The following is a 21,955-nucleotide window of genomic DNA, read 5'->3' as shown; positions in this document are numbered from 1 at the left end:
CAGTAATTTACTCAGAGGGCAAAAGTAGGTATCATTGCGATCCCATATACATTAGCATTCGTTTAGCATGCAAATACTGTTAATCCTGAATATAGGAATGGTCAGAGGTCAGCCAATCAGATTCCCCGGAATTATTCTGGGGAGACTTTATCATTTTTGAATCAAAAAAGGGTGTTAAGTCTTTTAAGAGTTTATGATCCAGTTATGAAGGGTGAAGCCCCATATCTGTCGAAAGTGTAGAATTCCTCCCAGTGATGACTTTGGGCAGTAGGAGGATTTGATATTTAGACAGAAAAATAGGAACTTTTTCCTTTAAAGATAGTTGCGATTATGATGTTGCTCCTAGGATGAAATGTAGGATTTTATTATAACGACTAAATGTGTCTACAGTGTCATTCTAAAGTTAGATAAGATAGTGGCTAAATTTGTTTGTGGCATTTGTTGTTGTAAACCCACGATATTTTGGTCTAGAGGGAAATTTCTGCAATCAAAATATTTTATATGGAGATAATAAAATTTTTTTAAATCTTCTTGGCTTTTATGCAAGCTTGTTAACTATGAAAACAAGAATCCATGTAGTCCTTATGATTTCCAGTAATGAATGTGATTTTATTATTTTTATTTACTAGAAATTCTCATGTATCCTTACATGTTATGAGTTATTGCTCCCCCCCCCCCCGAAAAAGGTGTGGGGGGGGGCCTTTTGTAGTATGAGGGGCAGTAAGTTTCACATGGTTATTCTTACTATTAATTACTAGCTGTACCATTGCCCAGGAGTTTTTATTTTTATTTTTGAGGGTGGGGTAGTGAAAGCTAAACTTGAACTTATGGAATGAAAACAATTTTTTTTATAAAACTATAATAGTGTTGTTAGGATATATAAATATTGTTTTACTGTAAAAAGCTTCCAAAATTTACGGTCTTTTAATACATGAGAATTTGCTAAGAATTTCAAAGACTGTTTAAATTAATATTAAAATGGCTGACTTGTTGATGAAGAATGTGAAATGCATGATGGTCAATTTAATTGCATAATTAAATTGTTTTTTTTTTAAATAGGACTTTTTTATAGTTTGCTTTACAGTATTGTATTTTTGCTTTTGGTAAATATTCGATTAATAGTAAATAAAGGACACTTATAATGTGTTAGTCACATAGGGTCAAGAAACGCGTACAGACACACCATGTAACAATTTTATTAATATAGCTTATTTCAGTCTAAGTATTGCTTATGGACAAGCCATTTTTTCCTCCTATTATATTTTTTAACCTTTTAATAAATATATTTTTAAAACCAAATACAGAATGGACGTTCTCTTTATCTAAGTAAGAGATTTACTCAAAAACTTGATGTAAACTATTGATATCCTACTATTTTTGATATTCATTTTCCATGACTACATCTGCAAAGATAAGATGAAACTGTTAAGTAAATCATGACTGCTTTGGAAATACTGAGCCAAAGGAGATAATTCATACTGCTCATGCCCTCTATAATTTTCACCTAAATGCACATAAAATAGTTTAAATTAAGAAATACTATTGAGTATTTCGGGCATTGTTCTAATATGAACAGCAATGACAATGAGAGTATATGCATAGAATATAAAATGCGGATTTAAGTAAGTGACACCGAGGTAGACGTCTGTAATTAAATAATGTAGAAAAACAAAAATAATGAAGAAAGAATCAACAGAAAACAGTGTGAAAATGAACAGATGGAAAAGGGACATTGACTGTGTGTGTGCCATTGATGGTTTAGTATGATTCAGCCATAATCAGAAGTTTTAAATATCACCTGTTGTAGAACTGATTGATATGTAATGCCTTTATAAATTATAGCATTGATCCATTATTAATAGTTAATTAACCATAAAAAGTCTAATTTAATTTTTTGGGGGGGGAGGGGGGTCACTGACGTTTTTGGTCAACGGTCTCAAATGGAAAAATTATTTGCAATTCTTTCTAAGTATTACCTTGTGGATATAGTATAACTTGAAATTTTTAAAGAAAGTATATTAGATTATTAATTTTTTTTATTAAAATCAATATTGAATAAAAATAATGGAACTGAAGAAAGCATAGATCATTATTGTTGAAAAACAGTTTTCTTTGATGTAGGAATACAAATAACCAGTCATAATAATTGGTCTTCTGCTATAAACTTTATTTTTAGTTAGAAAATGTTTTGTATCGTCAATTTAAATACGTTAAAATTACTTTCATATGTGAAAAGCTATGAAATAAACAGTATCACCATTTTCACATATTTTCTTTCAATTATAGATGAAAAAGTAGATATTGCAGAGATTTCTCTGTAACTATAGAAAAATAAGTGATTTTTACCGCCTTTAAACTGTCAATTAAAAAATAAATTCTGATAAAAAATTACAAGTTCATGACTGCTTTAATTCAAAGAAAAATATAAAAATAATTTTTGAGGTTAAAATCATTGATATTTAGTAAATTTTTTAGGACAAAAATTAAAATTGCTTCAGTGTAGGACGTAACTTTGTCCCTAGCGAAAATAGCAAGAAAATGTGTAATAATCACTTAATTTATTGTCAGTATAACTAAATTTCCTCTTTTTAAATGTACAACATTGTTTCTGCAGTCTTTGGTATTTCAAATAAGTGATCATTTACATTGAAAGCCTCCCATGTTCTATGAATATTGCTTTGGGCATTCTTTTTTAATTAAATTACAAAATATTCCATCATATTGTTTTTATTTAAATAAATATAACCTATATCATATTAATCTTGATATATTTGAACTCAGCATTTTCATCATATTTGTTTTAATTTTAATTTTATTTTATATACAGGTACAGCAAATGTGATAAAAACTGATTACTGGATATGTTTTTTGAAATCAAAATAACAAAGTTGATGATGAATATTTTGATAAACTATTGAAATTTAAAAAAAAAAATGAAATTAGCAGAAGTTTACCATTCTTAATTTTTTACTTGTTATTTTCTTAGCTGGCCAATGATTAATATAACGCACTAAGACATTTTATGTTTGTACATTATTACCTTTCACATACATTAAAAAAAAAAGATTGAAATCATCCAATTAGCAAAGATGGTTATTGGTGATTTATCCGATGTTGCTTAGGTAAATAATTCTGACTTAACGGATTTTAAAATGACTTCTTTCAAAATCAAACTGTATCGCCCTGTCGACTAAAACTATACAATTTTAAATAAATTCAAAAAAGTAACATTCATTTCATTGATTTGAAGAATAATTAGCTGGCAATTGTTATGGTAAAAATGAAATTGTTACAATTTTAAATAAGAGACATATACAATTTATTTCTTAAAAAATATTTAGCTAACAATGATAGTTTTAAGAATAAAGTGTTATTTCTTCTTATTGATCTTAACAGACATTATTTCAAAAGGAATATTAAACATGACAGTAAATTATACAAATTGATGTAGAAAATATGGAATTTCTTTGGTAACCTGTTAGGAATTAATATTGCAGAACCATTACTTTTTCATCTTAATTTTTGTAGTTAAGTTTAATCCTGTTTTTTTTTTTATTATTCTTTCAGTATGTGGAGGTGGTGGAGGTGTCACCCCTTCTGACAGTCAATCTCAGGAAGTCCTCCTCCATCAGTTACAAACGCAGCCTAATGGGGAGCAGCCAACTGCAGCCCTTGTCACTGCCATCACAGTGTCCAAAGATGTCACATCCACCTCTTCCTCGCTGGCGACCATATCTGCAACAACTGTGTCCAACGAGGTTACTACACATAATCCTATCTCCACCATTCCTCGGGCCATTCCAGTTGAAGGAGATAACACGATTGCCAAGGAAGTACCTGTCACGACGGCAACAACACCTGCCGTGTCAGAGATTTCTGGTCGACGTAACATCAGACAGGCACTGCGTCCTAAACGATGTAAATATGAATTACATAATTGTAACTATATTTTTATTATTTTTTTATTTTATTTTTATCCAAATTCTGGAGGACATTTTATACTTTGTAACTTGATTTAAATTTAGTTGATTATTTTTATATGATAACTAGTGGGATACATGTCCCAACATTGACTAGGAAAATTGACAGAACCAAGAATCACTACTTTCAGAAGTAAATGGCTTGGAATGGATCCAAAAGACCCAGACTACTGTAAAAAAACACAAAAATGAAGAAAATTTTGTATGATGTACGTTCTTGTGATGGAAGAAATATACACCAAAAATCACATAAACTGATAGTTTTATTTTATTGAAGTAAGAAAATCAAATTTAATGTTTAAACTATAAGCGACAATCTGGTGACACCATCTTGAAAACAGCCTGATGGAACTAGTGGTAACTCCAAATCAAGATCTTAGAAAACCATACAAAATTTTATTAATTTTCTTTTTATGTGGGGAGGGGATTAGAAAACCATTCTTAACATGGGGTGAGTGAGCAGTGGACAAATTCAAATTTACTTAAAAATTTTCTTTGTAAAAATAAAACTGCTTGATCAATTTACATGACTTTTTAGTGTACGATATTTTCTTTCTATCACGGATATGTATATCATACAGAATTTTCTTGATATTTTTTTTTGGGGGGGGGGGTCTGGACAAGCTCTGTTTTCTCCCAAATTTCTATTAAAAAATATGTGTAAATAGAATTGTTATATTAAAATGAAAATAATTTAAATTTAAAACAATACAAACAAATAATTAATGAGATGTCCTTTTGCAAAGCACTACACAAATTTGTTACTTATTGTATTGACCACATACGCATGATCAGTATATTAGAGAGCTATTTTTCTTCTATTGTGAATATAAATATGATGTTTTAATCTCATTGTTAGTGTGATAAATGATACAACTTTATAAATATATAGATATAAATATACATAAATCATTTTTAGTGATAAGACTTAAAGACACATTGGAATTTTTTACAAAATAAAATTTTATATGGTAAATATATTCATGCTTTGTCTTTGCTCTGGATTTCTGCAGAATTAGAATATTTCTATTTTGAAATTTCCATTGTAAATCTTGAAAATATTTGATTTGTTAAAATACATTGCTACAAAGCTGTTCTTTAAAAAGATGTTAAAACTTATTTAGCGATTTTATGCATTAGCAATACTCAGTGTTGTACCATTTTGTCAACAATCTGAAAGGAGGTTCATGAATGACAGCTATGAAGGAAATATCAACTGTATGTGTAATGATTGCACATTTTGATAATTTGGATTGAGATACAATCCTCATTTCCGTTGTTAGATGCTTGTGCAGTGAATGCATTTTAGGTAAGAACATTATTATGTACTTATGTGTCATGTCAAAATTAGTCAAATTTCAAAGCCTGAAAATTGATTGTAGAAGATCTGTTAGAACTATATTTTACAAAATAAATATAGATATTAGCAGTCCGCCATTTTCTAGTATTAAATGGTGGATTACAATTTGTGATAATAAGTAACTGCAGTTACATCCCCTGGATTTTAAATACTGTTCAACATTAATAGGTATGATAAGACCCTATAATTTGATAAATTTAATTTTTACCTATGATTAATTTCCTATTAGATCATTTTTCATAATTTTTGGAATTTTGACATAATACATAAATACATGATCATGTTTTTTCCTAAGATGCAGGGCTTTGTGTTGCGAGTGAAACAGTCATATTTTCAAGAAATTTTTCCAAGTGGCAACTAGAAATAATAAAATGCATATCTTTTGGCGATTTTTTTTTTTTTTTTTTTTTTTTTTTTTTCCCCCTAACAATCTTTCAAAGGTCATTACTGAATGAAAAATGTTTTTGCTTGTTTTTAAAAACAAAAAAAAAAAATAGTTTGAAAGGTCAAATTATTTAAACAATAAAGGGTTTAATAAAACAATATACTCTATTTGTTTTTGTTAACAAAGTCTGAAGAAATTTGAATTTTTTTCAACATAAAATTCTGTGCATATTTAGCATTATTTTACAAAAATAAAGAAAAACCTTTATGCTGTAACTTGTCACGGTCAACGATGTCATATGCCAAACATTATGTAAATTGATCAAGTAAAAAATTTTAAGATTAAGAACATCAAATTTTACGTGTTTTAACAATTAATAATAGAATAATAACTTAGCATTGTCCGTAAATCTTTGTATTTGAATGATTTTGTCAGCCCTTGAATTTTAACACATTCTGAAACAATATGACTGCTCTCAGCCCTCTCCTCACTTACTCATAAAATTTGAGTTAAAAATAAGAACTTGATCAAGTTACATGATTTTTGGAATATAAAATGTTGCGTCATTTTTGGAAAAAAATACAAATACGTGCATCATAAAGATTTGTCTGTAGTTTTGCTTTGATTTTAAATAAGTGTAATTCTAAATGAGAACCTAAAATTCTTTATAAATTGAAAAAAAAATTATTTGTTGGAAATTAATGTTCAAAGAGTACTTAGTAGATTATTGTAAAGAAATCATTTATTTCCACAAATTTTGAAATAAAACCAATTTTTTGGGACCTACCTAAAAGAAGGCATTTGTTTTGAAGTGTCTCGAATCTGAAGCAGATAACATCTATATTCTTATAAATTTGCGTTTTATTGTGTATTGAAATTTAAAACCCGTTTTTCTATTTATTTAAAAAGAAAATACAACTTTGTTACATATGCGTTGTGGAATTGCATTCATCTGCAAGAGCTCTAGCTAATTTGCATATTCTTTTAAACATTCATTTTAATTAATTCCTTATTAGTTTTTTATTTCAGTTTTCTTATGGGATGATCATCATTAGTTAATCATTACTTGTAATTAAATTCATGCAAATATTCTACATGATTTATATTTGCATAATATTTACGTAAAAGGGTTATAGTAAACACAAACCTCTTTCTATATATATTCATGTATGCGTATATATATTTGTTTAAAAAAATTTGCCTACAAAACTACTCTGTCAGTTTTTGGTCAACAAACATGAAACTTAATATATAGGATATTCAAACCCATGCAAAACCTTATATTTATACATATATATAAAACTTTTTGGAAAATTGGGAAAAGTGGTGCAAAAGTGAAAATTAAAAAAAAATGGAATTTGCTAGGTAAAAGTCGAATGACGGCATTACAAATATGCATGCGTAACGTAATAGCTATTGGTTCATGTTTTAATTTTTTGCCTTGCAGCAAATGTCTTCATAGCTCAGGCATTAACGTCAAAGTAAAAAGTAAATCGTAAGCTAAATGTTTTGGTTTCGATTCTCGGTTGTGGCGCACAAGTCATTTTTTAAAAACGTTTTAAATTATTACTATATATTGGATCCAATATAATATAATAAATACTTTGACTTAATTTTGTCTAATATATTTTATTTCAATCAACTGTTAAATGCAAAAAAATTCTATTCACCCCCACCTCCACGAGAAGTTGCCTTAAGGAGAAGTGCTTTCCGACACCTTGGAAAACCTCATCAGTATGTCTTGTATTTAAGAATTCAGGTGATAAGTCATCTCCCTCTCAGTACAGACCAGTAGGCCTCCTGTGTGTTATGAGTAAGTTGCTGGAATCCATATTAAATAGAGAAATAGTAAACCACCTCAGCAGAAACAATCTTCTTAGTGACACACAATATGGTTTCCGTTCTGCAAGATCTACCGCAGATGTGCTAACGGTTATATCTCACAGGATTAGTGAATCTATTGAAAAAGGCTTCCTTTCTAGGGCAATTGCTCTTGACATATCAAAGGCCTTCGACAAGGTATGGCATAAGGGCCTACTTCAAGCTATGGTATAACTGGAAATGCTTTCTCAATCATTAAATCATTTCTCTCCGATAAGCTCATAAGAGTAGTGCTCGATGGACAAAACTCAGAGGCCTGCAGTATTAATGCTGGAGTACCTCAAGGGTCAATCTTGGGCCCAACTCTCTTCCTGATCTACATCAATGACCTCCCAAACACATACTTAAATCATTTGTTGACATCTATGCTGATGACACGACCATCTACGGCAACACATCAAAGGCTGTAAATGACAAAGCTCTCTTTGATTCTCTCTCCTCTGATCTCGAGCGCGTGGTTCATTGCGGGAAGTCGTGGCTGGTTACCTTTAATGCATCTAAAACCAAACTCCTATCTTTACATCATGAACGCTCTGATCCCCATTTGGCATCAATTGAAATGGATGGCTCTCGTCTAGAAGCCCCGTGTTTTGACAAGCTTCTGGGTTTGTCCTTTACTTTTGGAACACGTACATCAAGTCTGTTGCCAAGATCGCTGGAAAGATGGTGGGATCCTTCTACCGCTCCAGAAGATATCTCACTACTGATGCAATTCTCTATCTATATAAAAGCCAAGTACGTCCAAGGATGGAATACTGCTGCCATATCTGGGCAGGAGCTCCTAAAAACAGCCTATCCTGCCTTGACAGAGTACAAAATAGGCTTTGTGGCTTAGCGGGGGATGCCCTTTTCTCTTCCCTGTAACCTCTCTCCCACAGAAGAGACGTTGCAAGCCTATCCTTGTTTTATCGTTATTTCCATGGCAGGTGTTCGCCTGAACTCCAATCCCTGGTTCCCCCTCGCCAGTCTTTCACGAAAAACACCCGTCTAGCTGAATCCACTGTGAAAAATTTCCCCCACTCTTTATCTGTGCTTAAATGAAAACGTTGATTCCATGAACAAAGCTTCTTTCTTAGAAGTGCACGCCTGTGGAACTCTGTTCCATCTGCCTGCTTCCCACCTGACTACAACTTGGATGTCTTCAAGTCCAACATTAACAAATTCCTAATGAACCGCCCCCTTAAGTAAACACTTCATCAAATCTCCACACTAACGTACTGTACTTGCAATAACCCTTATCCCTGAGTGGCTTCCGGGCCTTGATAATTGGTGACCACTGTGTAAAAAAAAAAAAAATTGTTTTAGGATTTACTACAACGTAGACCCCTACTACCATGTCTCCTTCAACAACATCAGGGGTCTACATTCCAACCTTCCAGAGGTTGAAACCTAATTACAGGAGACGAAACCGGACATATTCTAAGTGAAACTGGAATAGGGTTGACCATTTCCCTAGACAAATTCATAATTAAAGGATACTCTAACTTAACATCTAAATCTGACCCTCAAGATGGCCATGGGCATGGAATATGTGCCTACATTAAAGATGGCTTCCCATGTGGTAGGAATATCTCCAGTGAAGACCCTAACTTACCTTTATATGTACTTCCGGGTTGCACTTGCTTACACCACTGCATTTATATTTACTCTCTATCGCCTCCACAACAGCGGAATTACTATCTTTCAGAGCATATCTGAGAAAATTGACCACATCCCGTCTGCTCATCCTTCGGCTAACATCCACATTTGTGGTGACTTAAATGTCTACAATGTGGAATGGCTGACCCACTCGAACAAGACAGATGATGAGGGAAGGTTCTGTCATGATTTCACCATTGCCTATGACCTAACCCAAATTGTTCATGAACCCACCTGTGTGCCCGATACTTCCGGTCAATACGCTAGCCTTCTAGACCTTTTTCTCACAACTTTTCTTGAGCTATGTTCATGTTCCGTTCTGTCCCCTCTGGGATCTTCCGACCACTCGGTTGTATCAGTTAAGATAAAAACGAAATGCAATAAGTCTTCAGATGTACCTCTCCACCGTACAGTATATCGATACTCTACGGCTGACTGGGATAGCTTCTGTACATTTATATCTAATCTACCCCTACATTCCATGTTTAAAAAGGATGTGTCCTCCATAGTATCAGACCTGACCAAATGGTTAATTGTAGGCATAGACCAATTCATACCATCCAAAAAATTCCAACAAAAACCTAACAGCCAGCCATGGTTATCCCCAGAATATGCTGCTGCCATTGCGCACAGAAATCACTTTTTGCATAGCTACCAACATAATAGATGTACTGAGACTAAAGCTGCTTTCAGGACTGCCAGCAACCACTGTAAAAGAGTAATAAAAAATGCAAGAGAGCTATATGCTCAGTCCGTTAAATCCAAAGTTGCTGATCAGCAGCTTGGTTCCCACCAGTTTTGGCAAATAGCAAACAGGATCCTGAACAGAAGCGTGTGTTCTATCCCAACCATCATCAATGGACCTGAGGTCATCTCGTCAGCATCAGACAAAGCCAAACTATTTGCCAAGAACTTTGCAGCTAATTCTACTCTACACGACGAAGGTCATCCACTCCCCGTATTTCCTCCGATAACAGACATGCTATGCAACATACAAATATCTGTGCGTGAGGTCGCTAAGCTAATCAAGAACCTTGATTTCAGTAAAGCAACTGGCCCTGACGGCATTCCAATCATTGTGCTGAAAAAGATTCAACCAGAACTTGCCCCCATACTTACAAAACTGTTTAAGTGTTGCCTTAAAGAGAAGTGCTTCCCAACATCCTGGAAAACCTCATCAGTATGCCCTGTATTTAAGAATCTCAGTACAGATCAATAAGTCTCCTGTGTGTCATGAGTAAGTTGCTGGAATCTATATTAAATAGAAGTAGTCAACCACTTCAGCAGAAATAACCTTCTTAGTGACATACGATATGGTTTCCGCTCTGCAAGATCTACAGCAGATGTGCTAACAGTTATATCTCATAGGAATAGTGAATTTCTTGACAAAGGCTTCTTTTCTAGGGCAATTGCTCTTGACGTATCAAAAGCCTTCGATAAAGTATGACATAAGGGCTTATTTCACAAGATTTCCAGCTACGGTATAACTGGAAATGTTTTCTCGATCATTAAATCATTTCTCTCTGATAGGCTCATAAGAGTAGTAGTTGATGGGCAGAAATCATAGCCTCTGAGTGTTAAGGCTGCAGTCCCTCAGGGGTCCATTCTAGGCCCAACTCTCTTCCTGATCTACATCAATGATCTTCCAAAACACATGCTTAAATCATTTGTTGACATCTATGCTGATGACACAAACATCTATGGCAACACATCAAAGGCTGTAAATGACAAAACTCTCTCTGATTCTCTCTCCTCTGATCTCGAGCACGTGGTAGAGTGGGGGAAGAGGTGGCTGGTTACTTTTAATGAATCTAAAACCAAGCTCCTATCTTTACATCATCAATGCTCTGATCCCCATCTGGCATCAATTGAAATGGATGGCTCTCGACTAGGGGAAGCTCCATGCTTTTGTAAGCTTCTGGGCTTGACCTTTACTCCTGACCTGAAATGGAACACGTACATCAAGTCTATTGCCAAGGTTGCTGGAAAAATGGTAGGATCCTTCTACCGCTCCAGAAGATATCTCGCTGCTGATGCAATTCTCTTATATAAAAGCCAAGTACATCCAAGGATGGAGTACTGTTGCCACATCTGGGCAGAGGCTGCTAAAAATACTCTATCCTGCCTTGACAGAGTACAAAATAGACTTTGTGGCTTAGTGGGGGATGCCCTTTTCTCTTCCCTGTAACCTCTCTCCCACAGGAGAGACGTTGCAAGCCTATCTTTGTTTTATCGTTATTTCCATGGCAGGTGCTCGTCTGAGCTCCAATCCCTGGTTCCCCCTCGCCAATCTTTCACAAAAAACACCCGTCTAGCTGAAACCACTGTCAAAAATTTTCCCCACTCTTTATCTGTATCAAAACCAAAACGTAGATTCCATGAACAAAGCTTCTTTCTTAGAAGTGCACGCCTGTGGAACTGTTCCATCTGCCTGTTTCTCACCTGACTACAGCTTGGATGTCTTCAAGTCCAACATAAACAAATTCCTGATGAACCGTCCCCTTAAGTAGACATGTTATCAAATCTCAACATTAACATACTGTACACGCAATAATTCTTATCCCCGAGTGGCTTCCGGTCGTGATAAGTGGTGACCACCTTAAAAAAAAAAAATCTGCATAATTTAAAATATCATATTTAAGCAAATTTTACGACTGGGCAATACCAGACAGCGTGCTAATTTATTAATAAAATAAACTTATTTTGGGACAAAAATAAAAATTGACGTAATCTTCACTAACTGAGGACAAAATAGATGAAATGTCGTATCAGAACAGATACAACACTTTGCTTTATTTATTTCCTCTACGATACAAAAATAGAAGTAAATGTTTCATATATGTATTTCTTAATATAACTTTTTAAAGTGATTAACTTTGTTGTTTACAAATAAACTAATATTTTTTTTAATAATTAGAAAGTAAGGTCATCTATACATCTATAAAAGTGAAATTGTCTGTCTGTGTGTGTACATTTCCCTACCAAACTACTCTATCAATTTTCAGTCTACAGGCTCAAGATTTGACATAAGAGGTATTGAGATTTGGGAAAATCTTTTTAATCGGTTTTCGGCCAGAAATTTCGCTGTTAAGGGCTCAAAGTTCAATGATTGAAAACTCTACCAAACTTCTCCGCTAACTTTGGGTCTAAACACTTGAAATTTTAGATGTAAGTTACTCTGACATGGATCAAACTTTTTAATTTGATTTGAGCCCAAAACAAATGTTAAGGGTTCAAAATTGGGGTCAAAGTTAAAAAAATTTGACCTCTGTGGTCTCTACCAAATTATTCAGCCAATTTTTGGTTTAAACATTTTAAATTTTACATAAAGTGTATTCAGACATAGAGCAAGCTTTTTAACCAGCTTTTAACTGAAAATTTGGCTGCCAAGGGGTCAAAGTTCAAAAGATTTGACATTTGCAGTTTCTAGCAAACTAATCAGCCAATTTTGGATCTAAACATTTGAAATTTTACATAAAGGGTATTCAGACATGCAGCAAACGTTTTAATCAGTTTTTGGGTGAAGATTTGTCTGCCAAGAGGTCAAAGTTAAAAGAGTTGACCTTTGCAGACTCTACCAAACTCCTCTGCCAATTTTGGGTCTAAACACTTGAAATTTTAGATGTAGGTTCACCTGGACATGAGTCAAACATTTTAATTATATATGCACATAAAGTTATGAACAGTACATAGGGCTTGAGCAAGGCCGGGCTGAATTGTGCTAGTTTTCTGTATTATAAAAATGAAATTTAAGACTTGTTTCATTTTCTTTAATAAATTTAGAAGAATCTAATTCTTCAACATAAAAAAGTGTATGCTTTTTATAAGTAGGTAAACATTTTACATTGGTTTATCGAACAACTTAAAACTAAAATGAAAATAATCACGATCATGTGGTATTGATTTGAAAAACGTTGACAGTCGGCTTTTTTTGAAAGTATGGAAACATTGATAAACATAAATATTGCAAAATGTAAAATATTACGCATTTTGTCTAAGTTTACTGGATATTTCTAAATGACATTTTCAGTCAGGTAAAAATTGAAGTAAATGTAATATTTTTATAAGGTTCTTGATTCAAGTTTAGTAGCAAATATTGAAACTGATGAGATCTTGCATGTGTCACTTGGCTAAATTATTCTGAGTGATGTTTGCCAAGTGACAATACCACTGAATGTAGTTGGTGCTGAATTTCCTCCCATGAATTTCGTCTTTTTTTTACACAGAGATCACCACTTATCAAGGCCCGGAAGCCACTCAGGGATAAGGGTTATTGCAAGTACATTACATTAGTGAGGAGATTTCATGAAGTGTTTACTTAAGGGGGCGGTTCATTAGGAATTTGTTAACATTAGACTTGAAGACATCCAAGTTGTAGTCCGGAGGGAAGCAGGCAGACGGAACAGAGTTCCACAGGCGTGCAGTTCTAAGAAAGAAGCTTTGTTCATGAAATCCGCGTTTTGATTTAGGCACAGATATAGAGTGGGGGAAATTTTTCACAGTGGATTCAGCTAGACGGGTGTTTTTCGTGAAAGATTGGCGAGGGGGGACCAGGGATTGGAGTTCAGACGAGCACCTGCCATGAAAATAACGATAAAACAAGGATAGGCTCGCAACGTCTCTTCTGTGGGAGAGAGGTTGCAGGGTAGAGAAAAGGGCATCCCCCACTAAGCCACGAAGTCTATTTTGTCTGTAGCGTCTTAGAGAATTAGAAATTAAAACAAAACTTTATTTGGAATTATTTTATTTATAACATTGCATGTAACTTTTCTATTTGGCTAGTAAATGAAAATATTTACTTCTCAAAGGTCAACTAAAAATAAATTTGTCCACAAAGCTCTGTCCCATTAAAATGCACATTTAAAATATATAATCATTGGCTAAAAAACTAACCAGCATGACTGTCCTTTATCTGCTTATCTCAAAGCGAAAGGCGTTGACCTTATTGATCGAAAACGTGAAACGTTACGATTTGAAACAAGAAATGAAACCAGAAATTTTTTATTTGTTTGTTTTCTGATTACACAATTGTGTTTGTAAATAAAATCTTTTTCATGGTTCTCTTCAAAGTGTTGCTTCAGTTTTTCTTTTTGCTTCAAGTTTTCAATTCTGGCTTGTTTTGTTTTCTATTATATTTAAAATGTGTATTGCTTAAGTTTAGCTGCTTTAAAATAAAAATAAATTTTATTTCAAAATGACTCATGTAATTTGAAAAAAAAAAAAAAAATTTTTAATGCCTACACAGAATTATTTTCTTGTTTTCAACTCAATATGGTATTTAGTGACTTTACCAACAATTTATTTTATCATTGTGTTAGAATGTCTCATCTGTCTGGCGATGAATTGAGAATGCGAGTTGTATGTTTAGCACAAACTTTGAATAGAGAAATTTGATCAAAGACGTGATCAAGTTTCTCGATTCAGAATTTTTATTAATCATGCAACCCACATCAACTCAGACTTATGGTAACTAATAACAACACTGAACGTGTACCTTTCTCTCTCCATGAAGACCCGACCAGCCAACACCAAAACAATAAGTCAAGAAAAAGTCTTCTATTAATAAGTTGTTTTGACAATGAAAGTCTTAGAAGAAAAAAAAATGATTTTAATAATTTCATAAAAAATTATTTGGTTTTCTAAATTTTCAAATTAAAGAATGTTTGTTTAGCAATATAATGAATTTTTTTTTCTGTGTTGAAAATGTCCTTTCTTTTTACAATTTAGATCTTCCAGGAAGAAAAAGAAATGAAGTAAAAAGTAAGTCTTTTGAATAATTTTTCTTTTCTAATAAATCACAATCTCTATTTTATATATAAAAAGCACTTTCTTTTTTGTTTGTTTGTGTGTGTGTAAGTTCATTCCTTATGGACTCCAAAAATGGCTGGGCCAATTTTTTGGAATTTCACACAAATGTACTTTATGTGCCTGAGTGTTTTTAGATAGTTTTTTATCGGAATACCTCTGATAAGTCTCGAAAATCAATAATCAAAAAAATCCTGTTAAAGAAGGAATAGTCTGATTTTGACCAAAGTCTAACATCGCAAGTGCATTTGAGAAGTTTTATTACTGCACAAGCAGTAGGGCCTGGCGTATAAAATCAACAGTAGGTTATTTAATAAAACGGGTGTGCATTCAAAATGAATGTTTCTGTTTAGAGCACAATTGAGCTATAATACTTGATTTTTCATTTCAAACTTTAATTCAAGTTATTATATAAAGATAATTTCATAAAATCAACAGTAGATTCTTTACAGTGCAATGTAGACTGCAGTGTATTGTGGACTAAGGTACTGCAGGGGGTCTGTAAGCTTCCTCTTGGTGTACTGCAGTGAGTCCCCGACTAAAGCCTGCACTTAATCTTGATTGACTGTTTGATTGAAAAATTGTTGATTTCACCAATTTTGATGAAAATAAAGGTATTGGAAGTATGAAACATTTGTTGATCCTCATTCAATCCCAGACAACGTCGAGTCTCCCTGCTAGTAAGATATTAGCAATTGTCTAAATAATTTTACAGTTTTCAGGAAGTTTTCTTAAACAATTTAGAAGTGATTTTGCAATTTATTGGTAAACTATTTTAGTTCAATATTTTCTTCTTTATTAAGATTGAATTCGAAGATATTTTTTATTGTACCTATTTAAAAATATGTTTGAGGAAAATAAATATTTTAAACTATTAGAAAAATAAATTTTTAAAGGGTACTTTTATCTTTATTTTTGCTATAATTATAAAAATGATACACTTAGATTATTTAAAAATAAAACATCATATTTTAACTCCTTTAAATGTCGACCCATTTGGCATAATGATAAGAGTGTTTGCTAATGGTCCAGCAAACCATGGTTCAAACTTCAATTGAATCCTACCAAAGACTTTAAAAAATGGTAGTTACCCAATCCCCTCCCAAAACACTCAGCATTTTAAGGTAAAGATCAAGAGTAAATGGAGTAACGAAGTAATCCTGGGAAAGAAAGGGCACTCTCCCTATATCTTGACGTAACGTAGCTAATGAAGTGACTATGATCAATTGTTTTTTTTTTTTTTTTTTTTTTTTTTTTCCATCATTTTAACTATTATAGGTTTAAAAGTAAAAAAGGTAAATAAAGCAAACAGGATCCTTAATTTAATATCTTAACAGCATGAAATTCCTTCCATGGTCAACAGAATTCTGCATTTTTTGCACCAGGTTTTCACGTGTTTTCTCTTTAATGTTGGCTAAGCAAACTTTATTTTATAGTGAAAACGCAAGAAAATAATATGAAACGAACGACCCTATTGTTCTATCATCGCTTTGTAATATGCAAGTTTTCCATGATTCTCTAACAATTAATTGTACCTATTTACAATGCCTCTCCACGGGACAGAGTTAGACACCAGGGTCGTTTTTTAACGTGGAGAAAAAGTACAAAAATAAAAATTGTCTCGGTCGTGAAGGATTTCTCCTCCACTAAAAGAGAACGAGAAATGGAAGTGCCGCATCTGAAGAACAGATGCTACACTTTGATCTTGGCCAAAAGGCCAAGTAGCCAATAATTAATTGTAGCTAACGGATATCAAACTACTGGTGTTCAAATGTAATCAAATATATGAAGAAGAAAAACATCCAGCCTCTTTGTATGATTCTGTACACTTACGGAGGCAATTTGTCCAGTTTGTGTACATCTATATTAGGTCATTGCATAGCTGCGTCCGAATATTCTTTCAAATTTAATGTGTGAAGGTTTAATGATGATCATCTGTTTAACATCCATTTTATATGCTGTCGTGTGTTGAGCAGCTTTTAAAAATTGACTTCCAAGCTAACCGATCTCTGACCAGATCTTTATCTCTCTTTCTCTCAAGTTCATTCTTATCACTTTCTCCCAGGTTTTTCTTGGCGTTATCTTGTAAACTAACCCTGCTATCTCATTTGTTCTAGATCTACTAACCCAGAAACGCATTCATTATTTCAATATGATCGTACCATCAAAGTTTCTTATTCTGTACACATCTCCAGATTAAAGCTTCCGAGTTTATCAGATTTTAGCCTATCTTTAAGATTTGCATTACATATCCATCATATCATATTCTCATATCTGTGGTATCCATACAACGCATGTCACCAGTGCTCACTGGCTAGGTTTTACTTTCCTCTATCATTGCACTGCATGCATACACTGATAGGCTCATCCCTTGACCGACACCGGTAATGTTTTGCCAGTTAGTAATGGCAAAAGTTTCCTGAACTTACTCTATCCACTCTTAATTTTTGCTATCACACTATCACCTGCTCCACTTTATGTTCCAATGATATCACCAAAATAACAAAATTTCAGAACAACCTTTTAACTTTTTTTTTCCATATCTGTATTCATATTCATCTCTGTTATCTTACACTTTTGGCACAGAAACTGGTTGTCCTCTCTCCATCTAGTAATTCCATTGCACTGCTTGCGTATATGATACCTGAATGTATCACAGGAAATTGAGTTGTACATTAACTCCCTTACCACAAATTGAACATGAGAAATTTCCTCTTTTCAAGGAATTTCAAATTCTACAACCTCTGATAAACACTTTTATCTCTATGGCATTCATTTTTTCAGACCTTTACTTTACATAGCATGTCTCCATATTTTGAACTTGACAAGTAAACCTTCTATTGTTTCGAAGGTAAGTACAGAACATCTTTTCCAAAAAACTGGTCAAGAACTTTTTGGACAATGTTTCTAAAACACAAATGAAAAGGAGAAGACTCTGTACAGAACACTGATGTACTCCTACTTTAACATTAAACTTTTACTAAATGCGCTGTTTGTTCTAACACGATTTTGAGCATTTCTGGACATTGCTTGAACAACCTTCACTAATTACTCATTCATCCCTACTTTACTCGGTGCTCACTAGAAAATATCTCTTGGCACTGTCAGATGCTTTCTACAGATCCACAAAAGGAAAATATAGTTCTTACGAATCGACTCCTCTTGTGTTTGTCCTAGGACAAGTGTAGCGTCATTGGTACTTTATCCAGGCATAAAACGAAATTGAATTTCGGGCTTATCTGACTTATTTGCTGCTTAGTAATTCTCAAAATCTCTTTCAGAACCTCTGTAATTACCTCTACCTAGAGCTACCTCTTTATCTTTGTAACAGTTGACAATACAGTAGAACTCCAGGATATGGTGGCCCCAAGATACTTTTTTTCAGGTTACAATGTTTTTCTAGCCCCTGGTTACTGTATTTGCCCCACTTTAGGGAGTTATTTATAATGTTATTTGATTATATATATGTGCATTACATACTGTACTGTATTTTGTTACTAATTTTTAATATGTACTGTATAAAATTTAGCTTAGACCCCACCATACGGCGATTTTACCTTCTGATCCAAACCTCGGAATAGATTAATGCTGTATCCCGGGTTCTACTGTATTACTAAGTTTTCAGTCTTTTGGAATGACCTCTTCTGTTATGATCTGATTGGTCATGTCTGTGATCATCTCAATGCCTGTTTCAACCACAGTCTTCAATATATCAGCAACAATGCTTGAGGGACATCCAACCTTACCCTTAATCTTTCTGTTTCCGATACCAATTCTCAAATTTCTCAATTCTTATAGCTGGCCCAATACTGCTTCTGCAACTTCTATTTTTTCGCAACTCCATAGAAGCTCAGTATTTAGTAATCTTTCATAATGACATTTCTAAGCATTCTTCTTATTTTCATTTATTGCCAGTACTTTTTTGTCATTTGAATTCCCTTCTTTTAAACAATATTTATATTTGTTAGCTGTGTAGCTATTTTGAATACTTCATGCTTTTGGTCATCCCTTCATAATATATGTGAAAATCTAGCTGTCACGGCTTCCTTCTTGGCTTTTTATACTGTTCTTGTTTCCCTCTTTACAATCTGATAGATTTTCTTAGTAAACCTTTTCTTCACTGTTCATATTATTTCTGCTATGTAATGAAATAACTTTATAATTTTATCGTTTCTGTTATATAACATAGCTTTCTTTTTTCCTATGCAACCAACATGTGAAAAAAAATTATTTCCCTCACTCTTTATTTGTACCTAAACCTAAACCTAGATTACATGAACAAAGCTTCTTTCTTAGAACTGCATGCCTGTGGAACTCTCTTCCATTTGCCTGCTTTCCAACTGACTACAATTTGGTTGTCTTCAAGTCCAACATAAACAAGTTCTTGATGAACCATCCCCTTAAGTATCCAATTTAAAGAAGTTTTACTTAAAAGAAGCCAAAGAGGCAGAAGAATAGACCCCAAAAATTCAAATGCATGCTAAAAATCGGCAAACCTGGCTTTATTTTGTTGTGGGCCAGAGGTGTGTACATTATATGCAAGCATAATTAAATCACTTTAGTGACGGTCGATATGAAGAAGATAAAAGCGACAAAAAACCAAGTCGAAGACAAAAAACACTGAAGAAGACCAAAAGGCCAGTAAAAAAGAAGAAAAAGCAGGCTGGGATACGTTACTGATAAAGAAATTGGCTGCCAGCCAGTTAAAAACAACCTTTTTATTTACTTACCAGTGTAAAGGAGGACTAAATCTGATCAGTGTGGAAAAGGATTTAATCGGGGAAAGTTTTGTAATGTCTCTTCAAAAACTAAGATCTGTGTGTACTGAATGCGATAAGCAGGTTGAAGTGGAGGTTTCTGTTTTCTTTTTTGTTGAAGCGAGTAAGTATGAAGGTCATATTGAAATTTAGCTGAAAGTGTTCAGAATGGGAAACGAATCTGAGTAGCCAAAGTGACTGAAGACAAAAAATGGAAATGGTAGGGAGCGTTCAGTATTTACAGAGTAATGAGTATTAATTGATTGTTAGTAAAATGAAATGATAAGCACGAATGTAATAATTGAACCGCATGAAATATTTAGCAATTTTATAAACTGGGGTAGGAGGAATACATAATAGAAAGGGAGGAAGTATCTTGCTACTACCTCTCTGTATGACTTGTTTAAGAGAATGATTCTACTTTGAATTATTGTAGTAATTGAGTGAATTGAATAAGATTGATTGATAATAATCTGAAAACATGCATTAGATATTGGCAGGTAGCGTGGACATTTTGGATTAATATGTGGTACCAGTGTTCTTTTTTTTTTTTCTCCCTGTGTCTTTTCAGAAACTAAGAAAATTGACTTTGTTTTTATTAATTATAGAGAGGGAGAAGGGATAGTTGAGAATAGAGGTGTGTTTTTTAAAAGTAGCAATTTGTTTTTATATTATTTTATTTTGTTATCGATGCTCCCAGGTAGTGGCGGGTAAACCTAGTAGTCTATACATATAAAAGCGAAAATGTGTGTATGTATGTTCACTTTTTGTGTATGTCTGTAAAAGGCTTTTTTCGCTGGACATTTCGGTTGGCTTATTCCTTCTTAAAACTTTAATATCACGTATAAATGTAATATCTGACTTACGAACGGGGTTCACCTGTCTATTTAATTTGCGCGACTTTCACCCGCTATTTTTTCCAGATTTTTAGAGCGTCCCGTGTATCTTTCGCTTTTCAGTATAAAACAAGTGAAAACTGGCTTGCAGCCACGTCATGTTTCAAGGTCAAACATCACGCGACTTAAGGTTATCGCACTTGTTAATTTCATTTTATAAACGTTAAATTAAGAGGTTTTTCACTCCTCTTCTCTCGTGGCCGAGCTGGCTAGGTCCCAGGGTTTTTTTCCATTTCGTTTCCATCTCCACGTCAAAGGTTCGGGGTTCAAGCCTACTTTCCTACTAAAACTTTTTTTTTTCTTTTACACCTCCAAACACCTGGCCAACGTTTTTTTTAAAACGGTTGTTTTGATGACACCCACCACACACACATGCACACCTACAAACACTCGGGCCACACCGGGTACCCCCCCCCCCTCCCCTAGCTAGTTTATTATAAAATGAATTTTTCAAATAAACAAGAATTTTTGTGTAACTTTAGGATATTTCTATCTTTCTTTGTTTTTATTTTACAGATGAGAAACTTGATAAGTATCAAGATCAGGTCAACTGCACTAGTGGTGCTGGACATCGTAGTGGGACATCATTAGCATTATTAGCATCATCATCATCATCTACATCAGCAAACCACCTGAATGCATTAGCAGATGGCAGGACTTCTGCTGCATCGGCTGCAACTCCCGCTGCTGGGAGTAGCCACCGGCATGCTACGCGTGCTTCCCTTGTTGGCGGTGGCCACTCCTTGCAGGGTGTGTTGCGGCCACAACAGACCATGCGGGAGATTCTAGCAAGTGTTCCTGGTGTCAGTAAAAAGGTGAGGAATAGTACATATTTTGGTCTTGATAATAAGAAAAAAAAGGAAAGAATAATTATGTATGCAAATTTAATTAATATGGGCAAAGAGAAGGCTTAATCTTAATAACTAATAATAAAAAAAAAAATAAAGGAAAGAATTTCTTGCACTTTTAAGAGACGAAAAACAATATTCCTTTAATAATTTTGTGACTAGAAATTGATCACACGGACGTTTTATTTACAAATTCACGAGATCAGATTAATTTATTTTTTTAATGAAACTTGCATATTTTTTATTTATTTTTAGGTTTGTCTTATTTGTTGTTTACAATATTTACCCCGCCTTTGGTAACGGTAGGAAATCAATTGTTATTGATAAAAATAAATTACTACTCTCCCTGGAAACATCAGGTGGCCTGTTAGTTGTGTATATAAGTATTCTTACATAGTAAAAAAA

The 21,955-nt window shown here is 33.6% G+C and overlaps 1 protein-coding gene across 1 annotated transcript in view; it reads left to right on the top strand.

The window, feature by feature from the left end:
• Window positions 1-21,955, top strand: part of LOC145259263 (uncharacterized) — a 235,693-nt gene that overhangs the window by 195,463 nt on the left and 18,275 nt on the right. Inside the window, exons 3-5 of the mRNA XM_080117101.1 lie at window positions 3,568-3,918; window positions 14,972-15,004; window positions 21,219-21,517. Of these exons, the coding sequence (XP_079973227.1) occupies window positions 3,568-3,918; window positions 14,972-15,004; window positions 21,219-21,517 (683 nt within the window). The remainder of the gene's footprint in view (window positions 1-3,567; window positions 3,919-14,971; window positions 15,005-21,218; window positions 21,518-21,955) is intronic.

The sequence above is a fragment of the Euprymna scolopes genome, chromosome 3 (genome assembly GCF_053919585.1).
Source record: "Euprymna scolopes isolate OS-2025 chromosome 3, ASM5391958v1, whole genome shotgun sequence".
Taxonomy (NCBI): domain Eukaryota; kingdom Metazoa; phylum Mollusca; class Cephalopoda; order Sepiida; family Sepiolidae; genus Euprymna; species Euprymna scolopes.
Note: the sequence above shows the minus strand (reverse complement) of the source record. Positions and strands in the feature narration are given on the sequence as shown.